We start from the raw sequence: 13,759 nt of genomic DNA on the forward strand, positions 1-13,759 counted from the left end.
ATCATACATTTATTATGTACTCTTTAATTAAACATTTGTTTTCTGTTAAATTGATTTTGACTAATGAAATTATTTGCTTCTTATTAACATCCTTAACTTTTTGCCGGATATATCTTTTTGCCATTCCTCACCACAAACCCTTTTCGGCAGGGGATACCAATTCATCGAATTTGCTTGTTAATGCATATTTTTGACTAAGTCAAGAGCCATAACTCAGGTCTGGCTGCGTGAGATCCAAATTAAAACCCCTAGTGCACAACTTCCTGTGCTGAATGATTTGATGATCATGAGTTAAATACTTTTTGAGATATGCATAACACAAATTCGGAGGGCAGACTGACTGACATACAGACATATGGATGGACAAGGGCAACTCTAGTGTCCCCCAAAAAATTTGACGTGTTCACAGGACGCAGGTGCCCCCACTCCTGTCACTGTACATTGTTTCATGACTCTAGGTGAAAGTTATTTCAAGATATATGCAACACAAACTTATAAACACTTTATGTGTATTTTCCACTCAGTCAAGGACCATAACTCTGGTCTGGCTGTGTGAAATCTCAAACAGAACACCCAGAGCACATCTTCACATGCTATACACCAATTCTCTGTTTTCTCACTTTAAGTCAAATACTTTTAGAGATACATGTGACACAAACCTGTATGCCTTTATGCATATTTGTTATTAAGTCAAGGGCTACAACTCTGGCCTGGTTGTGTTAAATCCCAATTTAAACACCAGATGCACAACCTCACATGCTGAATTGCAATCCTGCAATGTTTGATGACTCTAGGTCAAATACTTTTTGAGATGTGTATGACACAATGTCAGACAGATGGACACATTTCTGACTAAATACAATGTAAAGGCTATAACTCTCATCTGGCTGTGTGAAATCCCAATAAAAACCCCAGATGCACAACGTTGCATGCTGACTGACAATCCTGTTTGATGACTCTATGTCAAATACTTTCACAAAAGTGGATGGATGGACAGATGGATGGATAAGGGTAACATTCAAAATTTTGGGGACACAGACCAGCAGATTAATAAACTTTTTTTGTATGAAGATATTTAAAAAAAAATATGGGACTGACCAGCACAATGTGTCCAGTGGAGATGTCCATGTTGGAATTCACTGGTTCTTCACTCCTGAAAATAAAAATGAACAATCTGTTACTAAAGTGACATTAACTGCAAATAGGTCCAATATATCAACACGGCAAAAAGTAAAACATATTATGACTGAGTATCAAATCAATTTGCATATAGTTGTGTCTGTGTTCAGAATACAACAGTTTACAGTTTTGTGACTTCAACACAGACAGTCAGTACGAGATGGTCTCAGAAAATATATCGCTGGAAAGCTGATGTTCTGAACTTTCCAACAATGTATATAGTGCATTTTATTTGACCTGGCGGGGCGTGGTTTCGCGACGGTCCACTACATTTTTGTGCAGGGTATGTAGTACATGTAACCAATGTTATGTTGAATTTTAGTCGTTGATTTTCGAAGATTACACTAAACAGTTATATTGCTCAACCTATTTTGCGGGTTTTTTTGATATTTCCATTATTTGCATAAGTCGGAGTTTAACTCCACCCCGCCAGGTCGAATAAAACAGACTATAGATTGAAAGATTTTATGTTACCATAGACATTGAATCCATTATTAAGCCCGACTACATAGGTGAGTTTCAAGTTATAAGAAATAATTGACAAATATACTGCATTACTTTAGGACAGGCAACATTATTCATCAAAAGAATGAGAGCATAATTATTTCTCAACACAAAGCTAATAATCTGTTGTCATTACATGTAAATGTTCTTGTATTAGCACTGTAAGAACAAACATATGACACAAATGATGTCACAAACCATATATAAAATTTGTACTTAAATATAGAAAAGGGCTTATTGTACGAGATTGAAAGTACATGTACAAAATATTATGTATTAAAATAATAATTATAATACATGCACTTTCTTTCCCTTTAAATGAAAAATAATATTTGTTATCATTAGAACTATATAAATCTGTCAGACAGAATTAATTCTCAACAGTGTGTCAAGCTGTAATTAGTATTCTCTAAAATTGCATACATGTTTGTCTAATCTGAGTATTAGAGGAAAAAGGACTTTACAAAGAAACCTCTGCATTGTTACCAACAAGTCAGACTTGTTCATTTATATTTCCCTGTGACTTTTTAAGTACAGGGTGCTAAATTCCCTGGGAGTCATGTTTCTGTGACAGATTTGCGCCTGACAGGCAACGAAGCAATTACAGAAATCAGCGATGAACAAATATCAGGACATAATCAATACAACACACAATTCACTGAACTTTCCTCACAATGTAAAATTATTCTGTCACAAGAAATAAACATCAGTCCTCATTTCAGAGTAAAAACATGTGTTTAAAATTCCAATAAAAGGAATTGTGAAACATAATGCCTTTCTGCTAGAGGATGTTGCATAGAGAGACCGATCTGTTCGACTGTAACACAATGTTATTTCAGTAGCAAATGGGTGGTAGAAAAATTAATATATTATATGTACCGTATTTTACCTAAGTCTTGGGACAGCATAAAATAATTACTTTTTTCACTGTCCCAAGACTTATTTCCCGAAAAATAATTATTTTGAAAAGTGTCCCAAAAATATGGACACAACGTCATCGGGTAAACATCCCCCACCCACCCGTGTTGAAAGCGGAAAAAAAATCAACGATTATCGGTAATTATTCTGTTGATAAACAAAGTAATTGGCCTTGTTTTCATCATCAATTAACAGCCCTTCAAAGAGCTAAAAGAAGTGTGTCGGTATCATGACATTAGAAGTGGAGATCAAAGCGGTATAGTTTCCCCAAGATTTTCATGGCATTACGTCATGTTTTCGCGCCATGTTGCACATCACTGTTAGATCGTACCGCCTCGGTTCTTAGAAGTAGATCTAGTGTTGTAACAATCAATAAAAAAAAGCTTCTTTTTAATTTGTTAGAGCGAATGTGCAATATTTCGTATAAACTGACAGGTAAACATGTCAAACTATTATAGCGGATATCTTACCTCTGTGACCTATTTGCCCTCAAGGAAATTACAAAATGGTTTGAGAAGAATGTCTTATTATAAAGTGTCGTGTCAAAAAATACATGTACATGCACAAAGATTCATTCAAAACTTATACGCAACAACATCATTATTGTTTTTGATTTTTAACCGCATTTTCTATTTACGTTCACGAGTTCACGTAACAGAAATCTGTTTGCCAAAAATCGTTTTACTTCATATTTTTAAATTGCTGCCGCCTTTTCATTATTTAACCCTTTACCACACAGAACAGAAGCCAAAGTAACCTCTTTTACATAACACTGATAAGTGATAATCAATAATCAATAATCGGTATATGGCTGATAAAGGTGACTGTCTTATCTGAACAGAGGTGTTGGCATTATTTTGTGATTACACACACTTATGTTAAAAATGTCATTATTTTAATATTTTCTGTAAGTTTGACATTATTTTTGTCAATATAAAGTTTATAGCAATTTAAATTCTCTTTCCGATGATACAAAATTTATTGTAGTTTCTCTTTGAGTTTCGAAGATATAAAGTGTAAAAGTACGGGAATATATATTTTTAGGCATAAAATTCTGTTTTGGATTACTTTCACATTGAAATTCATATACAATTTCATTTTGATGCTTGAAAGTTTGATTTATAGTTAATAGACTTATCTTCCGAATCGGAATCGGTAAGTAATTATATAAAAAAAAAGACGACCATCAAACTGAATAACACTACAAAAATAACGGATCATAAAATTTCCGAAAGTGCAAAAAGATCGCTGAGATCGAGACTCGTAACCGACTACAGTATTCTTGTGCTAAAAATTAAAAATTTTACGATAATATTACGTAATATTTTGATGATCAAACGTCGGTACATCACGGGTGACTTCCGCAGCAATTAACTCTTGGGGTGTCATAAAATATTTGAAAGCCGCGGTCCTTCTGTTTTGATTAACACTTCCCGTTATGTAAGGCCATAAATTCCAAGCCATCGTATACACAAATTGTTGTTTAGGGGAAATCCGCATGTATCACGCGTGACCTTCATGACCTAACACATTTAAAAATACTTTGATGTTAAATGGTTGTTATTTTTAGAACGAGGAAAGCCCGCGAACCGGCCAGTTGCAAGCAGTTTTCTCAGTAATTTTCCATGACGTAGCGTCGTGCACATGTAGGAAAAAACCCCGGTGTCTTCCTTTGCAAAGTACTCGATAAATTTAAATAGTAACCACATGATCTTGTACGTAAATAATGATGACGAAATCCCATATTTTGAGTTAGTAAACATCCGGAATTTGTTTCTTTAGGAAAAGAACGAAAATAAAGCGATTGATTATGAGACACGGGATAAAACGATTCTGTTCAAATGGCCGTTAGTCGGTATAATACGTTTCTATCGGGGAACCGATAGACTCGGGTCAATACGTTTCTGTTCGGTAATCGATAGATACGGTGATAAACGTATCCGTGTGGGAAAGGGTTAAGATTTTTCTATTCTGTTTTTTGTACTTTCTGGGCAAAAGTCTGAATTTTAGGCCCATAGTTTGTATCATTTATTTACTTTTAGAAAGAAATAAGTATTTAGGATCGCGCTGTTTGAAATTTTGCAAGTAATTTTATGAAAATTCGACCGTTTTTATAGAATTTTGCAAACATTTCTGTCGATACCTTTTTAAAATCGTTATAGAATTCAAACTATATTACTTCTCAATCGGTGTTGAAAATCTGAAGCGATAAAATAAAAAAATGAATGCGTGACGCGCGTTTTTTGTATACGTGTCGATGAACAAAAGTAACGGCGTTGTAAGTTAGACATTACGATAGGTCGCACGTGCTCGTGGAATGGAAAATTACCGGCATGGCGTTTTGACATCTGTACGATTCGGGGGTAAATTCCAGTCAGTGGTAAATAAAAATAAACAAATAACGGAAAATGGACTTCCTGGCTGCAGCAAAAAAAAAAATACAACACTTAACTGGTATGGTAAAAAAACACCCTACTAGTAAAAACACGACACGAAAATGTTAAAAAAAATAGTCTTTGGTTCTTATAATTATTTGATATTTTGATCGATACAACACCATACAATGTATAATAACGGTATATGGGTTACATCTTGAATTTGTACAAACCTTAGTCCCAACACTTAGGGACAGAAAATACGCTGAGAAAATACATGTCCAAAAACTTAGGGTCAAGAAAAATAATTATTTTTCCACATTTTAGGGGTGTCCCAAGATTTAGGGTGTCCCAAGACTTAGGTGAAATACGGTATATACGTTTATATGTAGATACCTATATATCTGACATTCTTTTTTGATTTACACATATGGCATATATATATATATGTTTGATACCTCACGGGGACCCGTTTAAAACACACAATGGTAATCGATTTCCTCTATCTCAAATAAATCTTTTCGTTTTGGTTGAGGTTTAACGTCATGCCGACACAATGGCAACTTTCCAGCTTTAGACTGGGGAGGAAGACCCCAGGTGCCCTTTTGTACAATATTTTGACCAAAGGCGGGCACCTAGGTAGAACCACTGTCCATCCGTAAGCCAGCTAGATGGCTTCCTTACTTGAAGCATTCTATGCCCCAAGTGGAACTCAACCCCGCATCAGTGAGGATATATCTGGTTGTCCAGCAAGTAAGTAAACTATTTCAATCTTTATTATTACTGTGCATAAGGAAATATTTGCAACATTTTTTGGCCAGTATTCATGAGTAATGCCACTTGTGAATTCAAAATATTCGTACATATCTAAATCTTCATCGTGTCTTATACCACAAACACTCACATTCGCAAGTGGTATTTTTTTTTAACTTGCTAAATGAAAAAACAACTTGCATTTTCCGCGACTTGTCACTTTATTACAACATTAACACAAACATCCACGTGACGAGTCAAGCCAATCGTATCTGCGCTATGTAAATAGTAACTTATTATAGATTACCAAAAAACCCACCGGATGCGGTAAACGTCATCAAAATTAGCACAGGTACTTGTCAGCAGTTGATAAGACATGCGCTCGGGACATGTATAGAGTGTAAACTTCCGTTTACGATGAAAGATGAAAGAGTGCTCCGAAATTCGTTCTGCAAATGACAATGCGCTGCAATGACCGCGAGTTGTTAAAGAAAGAAAGTGTAAGATCGAGACGACCGTTAGAAATGCACATTACTCAGCCAAAAATTTTCACTCGCAAAAAAATGCTGGTGTCTGAAATCTCACCTCGCAGTTTGAAATTTGCACTCGCATTTCGCGAGTATGCGAGCTTAAATTCGAACCCTGTCCTGTAAAGTTTTGTGGAATTCTAACCAGCCGTATAGAAGAAGCAAATGTATGCAGACATTATAGAAGCTAACAAATCAAGGACCATAACTCTGCTGAAAATCATATAAACATTACATGCCAATGATATCATACTGATCACTTGTGACGTTTTTTGAAATTCAGTCTAATGGTGTATGGCATTACAACAAATCAAGGCCTACAACTCCACTAAAAATCACTGAACCACTACATGCCAATGATACAATAAACCAGGCTTAACACTGATTTGGTGGAAATCTGCCCAATGGTTCAAGAGAAGTTGTCAAAACAACATAAAATTTGACAAATAAGGCCATAACTTCCACGAAAATTACGGAACCAGAATATACCCAAGAAATGCACAACTGAGCTTGGAAATGATCATTTTCATGAAGTTTGGCGTAATTCCTTCCAGTGGTGTATGGGCTGTTGCATGAACAAGGTAAATTACATCAAATCATGGGCCGTAACTTCACTGAAAATCACAAAACTAGAACAAGCCGAAGATTTGGTAATGATCTGGTACAAATCCATGTTTTGGGGTCTTTTGGCATGTGCAAATTTAGTAACAAAGAGACAGGCTGACAGAAAGCACTAGATCAACATATCTCTAACCGCTGGGTGAAATGATAGTCACTAATAGTAAATGACATTTGCATGTGAACTAGTCAGCTACTTATTTCTAGGCTGGCTATTAAGTACTTGGATTGTCCTCATTTTTGTACAAGAGGGTCTTACACCACTTCCAGAAGCAATTAAAAGCAGTACATGTACACTCGAAACCCGTTATAACGCTACTCGATATACCGCGTTATTCGTTATAATGCAGTAGGCTCTTGACTCCGGAATTTTTTGGGGTAAAAAAAAAAAAAAAAAAAAACGAGTACGCGGATGTTATTAAATTTGATCATAACCAGTGTTAAAACTACATGCACCTGTATACTTTGTACTTTAAACACCTTTGCCATGACAACTGTGACAAAAATCAATAACAGTTTCTGTCTGCTAGCTTACTTGTTTGCCTATCGCCTTTGTTAAAGTTTGAATACATGTAGACATGTGACAATTAGGCAATCAGTACCGTCACAAAACTAGATTGTTTGCATAACAAGCGTGTAACATTGGTCAGTCAACTATCAAACAGTTTAAGTTTGCACCAATTAAGCGGATGACATGATCACTTGGGTGAATAAAAAATCGAACAACAGGCCCAGTTTTGTAATAAAATGCAGCCGTTTTTCGTAATCATGACACTCAGTTCATTGGAATTAACGAAGATTCGACGCACTGAAAGCCATACTGAGAATGTTCTCCCTTTTTAATATCGTATATTAACGACGGTGATTTAACAATTTTCTATCTTATTTATCGATTTTCTTCATGTATTCAAAATGTCCGCGTTTTTTCTCTTTTAGTTACACAAACCCCCAGTGCAATTGCATTGCATATGAAATTCTCACGACCGTGCACTCCTCACACAGTGTTATATATGTTTACTTCTGGGATACACAATTCCAACTTTCTTTTAGAATCTTGACAAAATGAGAAGATGACACAGCGTTATAATTCTTTTAATGTATTTTTCAGTAAATAAATGTCCGTTTATATGATTCTTATTTCTTATTAACATAAAACAGCGTCCAAAATACGTCTAATACATTACCGGTGGGTTGGGTATTGCATATACCGCTGATATGATCAACCCACGTTATAAATTTAACCCCACTAAATCCGCGGGTCTCGAACCTTGGACCCCGACGACAGCATTATAACGGGGTCCCAGTGTACATGTACAGTTTTACAAAAGCTGGGTGGAACTATACATGTCAAAATACAAGTCAATTGTTTATTATGAAAATATTGAAAAAATTAGTGTTTTGGGTTCTGTTTGTGTGCTTCAAAGCAACAAGACTTGTTGTAAATTATTATTTTTCTTTGTCTATATAACAACACACATAGTAAATTCATAAAAGCAGACACCTTGTAGAGAATGTACCATAGCTCTTCGCGTACTTAAGATTTTTCAAAATAAAGTGGTTTTTACAAGTGCACTGGTTACGACTAAAGATGTAAACAAGAGGACCATGATGGTCCTGAATCGCTCACCTATCCCCACATGACCCAGTGTTGAACTGAGTATGACGTCGTTATTTCTATTATTTGACAAAGTGACCTAGTTTTTGAGCATATGTGACCTAGATATCATCAAGATAAAAAATTCTGACCAATTTTCATGAAGATCCATTGAAAAATATAACCTCTAGAGAGGTCACAAGGTTTTCCTATTATTTGACCTAATGACCTAGTTTTTGAAGGCACGTGACCCACTTTTAAACTTGACCTAGATATCATCAAGGTGAACATTCTCACTAATTTTCATGAAGATCTCGTGAAAAATATGGCCTCTAGAGAGGTCACAAGGTTTTTCTATATTTCGACCTACTGACCTAGTTTTTGACCGCACATGTCCCAGTTAAGAACTTCACCTAGATATCATCAAGCTGAACATTCGCACCAACTTTCATGAAGATCCAGTGAGAAATATGGCCTCTAGAGACATCACAAGAATTTTCTATTTTTAGACCTACTGACCTAGTTTTTGACCGCACGTGACCCAGTTTTGAATCTGACCTAGATATCATCAAGATGAACATTCTGACCAATCTTCATCAAGATCTCTTGAAAAATATGGCCTCTAGAGAGGTCACAAGGTTTTTCTATTTTTAGATCTACTGACCTAGTTTTTGACCCCAGGTGACCCAGTTTCGAACTTGACCTAGATATCATCAAGGTGAACGTTCTGACCAATTTTCATGAAGATCCATTGAGAAATATGGCCTCTAGAGAGGTCACAAGGTTTTTCTATTTTTAGACCTACTGACCTAGTTTTTGACCGCACGTGACCCAGTTTTGAATCTGACCTAGATATCATCAAGATGAACATCCTGACCAATCTTAATCAAGATCTCTTGAAAAATATGGCCTCTAGAGAGGTCACAAGAATTTTCTATTTTTAGACCTACTGACCTAGTTTTTGACCCCACGTGATCCAGTTTCGAACTTGACCTAGATATCATCAAGGTAAACATTCTGACAAATTTTCATGAAGATCTCATGAAAAATATGGCCTCTAGAGAGGTCACAAGGTTTTTCTATTTTTAGATCTACTGACCTAGTTTTTGATCGCACGTGACCCAGTTTCGAACTTGACCTAGATATCATCAAGATGAACATTCTGACCAACTTTCATAAAGATCCCGTGAAAAATGTGACCTCTAGAGAGGTCACAAGCAAAAGTTTACGCACGCACGCACGCACTGACGCACGGACGACGGACGCCACGCGATCACAAAAGCTCACCTTGTCACTTTGTGACAGGTGAGCTAAAAACAGACTCTTTCTATAAATCATCGGAATGAATGAATGACAGTCGATCTTTGTCATAATACTGATTGACAGTGAATGCTTATGACTCCTTGTGTTGCAGAAAGGCATTTAGTTTGTAACTTTAATTTCCTATCAATTGAAATCCTCTCGAAACTGGTAAAGTAACTGCTTATATTTGGACAAAGCTCACTGTCTTAGCCGTTCGCAAACTGCTAAAAAAGGCAAATATATAAGATTCAGTTTAAGTTATATTTCACTGGTACTGCTAGTTAGTAAGTTCATACTCTGAAAAACATGTCAGAGAAATTTGGGCAGGTTTGACAGATTGAAATGCTGGCGGCATTAGATTACATTTTTCTTTACACAAAATTTGCCGTTAGGTAACAAAGCGAATACGCTGATAATCCGGAGGTCTCTGATTATGATGTTATTGTCACAAAACTGTTCCAGTTCACGTAATGTTCTATGTGCACTTAAACTGTCTAGCTGTAGCTAGTACTGCTATAGGGAAGTGGTAGAGTGTCTGCCTTAGGTGTGAGAGGTCTTGGGTTCGAGTCTCGGTTAGAGCTTAAATATTTGCATTCTGCTACAGCATGTTTTGTTGTTTTTTTTTGCTGTTAAAAAGACTGTTCCAGATGTTCTATATTTTAGCACACAGTATTACGGATCATTTTTTTGAAAACCAGATCATAGTTGAATGTTAAATCAAATGCACCCAATTAGAAAATATTTGCTATATTATGTCCCTTTGATGTTTCTGCTCTCCTTCTTCAAGAAGAGTTACATCTCCTTGATCACAAAAATTTCTTTTAAATGAAAATATTAAATGCTCATAAGTCTACGCTTCTGGTTAAAATATTGTCAACATATCTATTTTTGAGAAATATATGGACATTTGTCTTCATTTCAAAGCTTTTTAACTTCATACCTATGATTTGAAAAACTTAGGTACTATCTCTACACCTTGCATGCCAGGCCAGTGCACACAAATCACAGATTAATCATCTCAAAGATAAAAATATGAGGGGCATTATAACAGATAAAGACCTCTACCAACTTCAAACACCTACAAGCACTAATCCAGTTCCTGCTTTTAATACAAATCAATAGTAGTTTGATAATGGCCTTAAAACTGTGAAGAATGTTTCCAACAGAGCAGAAAACTCCTATCTTTATACAAAACAAGAGGACAGATAATATCTGAATGCCCTGAGGAGTTAATGAATTATTTCAAAAGCTTTGCCACATCCCAGGGTCACCACTGAGTAAATGCTTGTAATATGATTAAGAGATTACAAGGTCTGAAAAAAAACTCCCAGTTCATTGATTATTGAGTCAATAAAATCAGTCAATAAAACCAAAGAAAAGTTAAAAGAGCTAAAGCTGTGAAACAATCCATCACAGTATCACATGTGACAGGAAATATTGATGTCTAAAGGAGAAGAAGTACTAAACATGCTTCTACTATTTTCTACCAGGTTATATTTTTCAGACTTTAAGATGCACAGTGCACAGCTTTCACTTAAACAGTTTATTTTTTCTACACCATCTTTAAATGTAGAAGATTTTTATCGAACAAATTTAACTTGACTAAATGCCAAATATATAAACTAACTGTATTAGAAGAACTACATTTACAGTCTAATGTATATCAGTCTCTTAGTTAAAAACACTTCCAGTTTTTTAGTGGTATACAGTACACATTTATACTGTGTGTAGCAATAAATGTATTATGTGTGTACTACTTTAAATTCAACACATAGTACTATAATTATACACACAAACATACCCATTTTACATACTGAGAAGTAATTGATCATATTTTCAAACAAGAATTTGGGTACAATGCATTTTTAAAACACAGCTGAATATGAACCAACGATGAAGTAAATGCATACATTTTCTCATACTTATAATTGCATTTTTCCATTACTATAAAAGTATTGCCATGAATTCTATTCTCTATGGAAAACTGTACTACATGTGTTTCGTCCGGATCTATTTATTTCAAAATTTTCACATGACCTTAATAAAGTGAGAGCCATGTGCACTGATTCTATAGTTTTTTATGAGATGTCGGAGTTATGAGGCCCTTGGGATCCATGAGACAGAACTGGGTGCTGAATTAAGCAAGCCTGTTAATGGTATCGCTTTAACAATTCTCCATTAGCTGAGAATTGCTCGTAAATCTTGTGACCTGAGACATTATCCTACCATACTCATTGTTCTCACAAATCGTTCATTGACACCCAATTGTCAATGCTGCAATAGCATTCATGCAGGAGATGAGGATCAGTTCTGTGTCTATGTTGTTACCTTATAAGTACTGAAGACGAGTACTATAGCCTTCCTATTTAGAAATAAAAAAAAACTCTCTTTGATTACTTAAAGCTTTTAAACTGATCTGTAAATGGGATTATGGAAAAAAGAGTTGTATTAAAAACACACATTTCACAAAAAAAATTTGTATATGTTTGTGCACAAAATTCCCCAATATGACCATTTGGAGACTGAATTCTGATAATAATAAAAAAAATTGTACCTTTTACAAAAGCTTAAGTAATCCGTGAGTTACAGCTGGCACTTTGAATTTAATGATAATTATGCTCGAGAGGTAATATTCGACAGATCGGAGGAGGAGGAGGAGGTAAAATTTAAAGAAATGTTCACATACTCTGCACATCTTCTCACTGTCACCTATCTATATGCCAAGACTGAAGTCAATAACATGAATGATTACTAAGTTAAGCTCCAGACACAAAATAAGAAGGATAAATTAGACCTTTGAGGTCTATATGTAACCTTGACCTATTAACCTGGTTCAAGCATTCTGCACATATGCTAAGTTTAAAGTCAGTATCTTGAATGGTTACTGATTACTGACTTATGCACTATACACAAATGTGACAGTCAACAAAAGTAGTAACTCAAGACATAAAACTGTAAGAGGAGATGCAGACCTCAAAAACTAATATTCACACATGGATGTACCAACAATAGTTTATGTCTGCTTTACATTAATGATGTATACAATGTTTCATTTGAATTGGATGAAAACTGTAGGAGGGGTTAAGTACTCGTGAGTAGATGGATGGAATGAAAGATGGGTGGACAGATGGACAGACAAATATTTCAAACTCTGTATGTTTCCCTGGTCTTCAACACCAGGGGCATATAAAATAATTTAACACGTTTCATTTTTCTACATTTTCATTCATATTTATTTAACTGGAACACATCTCAAACTAATAACTTTTTAACTCACCTTTTTTGGCAAAATATGAAGGCTGTGTATTTCTTAGGACATCTTTCTCCCATTTATCAACATGTTTCCATATTATGATAACAGTATGAAACACTCATTTTTAGAAAGATTTCCACAGAACATCAATCCTTGGATGTTGTTTTTGCTTCATTAACAAATATTCACTGTCTGTTTCCCTTTGATAAATATTGTTAAATATTTTTCAACAACAGGAGTACATTTTCTTCTCCACTAGTTAACATATTGTGACATGCTGTCTCTTTAATGATTGAAAAAACAAACAAAAAAACTTATAAAATCCTGACAAATTAGGCATATAAACTGAATCAAACCATGTACAAACTATACCTAAAGTGTGTTGCCAGAATTTTGGTATACATGTATATATACATAATCCTTGATCATTCACCACAATCAAGGTAACCCCCTTTGTATAAAAAAGTCACAAATCATGTTCTTTTTAGCTCATCACTTGATCGTCAGCGTCTGTGTCAGCATCAGCGTAAGTTAAAATTTTTGTTTAGGTCCACCTTTTCTCAAAAATTATAAGAGCTACAGCTTTGAAACTTTGCATACGTTTATCATCATTAGGTGACTCTGATAACTCTTGATATGCCTTTTGTTAGAATTATGGCCCTTTTTGTAATTAGAAAATTAGTTTCTTGGTTAAAATTTTTGTTTAGGTACGCAATGCTCTTGTTTCTATATAATG

The 13,759-nt window shown here is 35.1% G+C and overlaps 1 protein-coding gene across 3 annotated transcripts in view; it reads right to left on the minus strand.

Annotated features, from left to right (window-relative positions):
* Positions 1-13,759, minus strand: part of LOC123531512 (receptor-type tyrosine-protein phosphatase N2-like) — a 297,876-nt gene that overhangs the window by 57,841 nt on the left and 226,276 nt on the right. For all 3 annotated transcript variants that reach the window (XM_045312552.2, XM_045312553.2, XM_045312551.2), the window contains one exon: positions 1,099-1,153. In XM_045312552.2, coding sequence (XP_045168487.2) covers positions 1,099-1,153 — 55 coding nt within the window. The remainder of the gene's footprint in view (positions 1-1,098; positions 1,154-13,759) is intronic.

This window comes from Mercenaria mercenaria, chromosome 11, assembly GCF_021730395.1.
Source record: "Mercenaria mercenaria strain notata chromosome 11, MADL_Memer_1, whole genome shotgun sequence".
Taxonomy (NCBI): domain Eukaryota; kingdom Metazoa; phylum Mollusca; class Bivalvia; order Venerida; family Veneridae; genus Mercenaria; species Mercenaria mercenaria.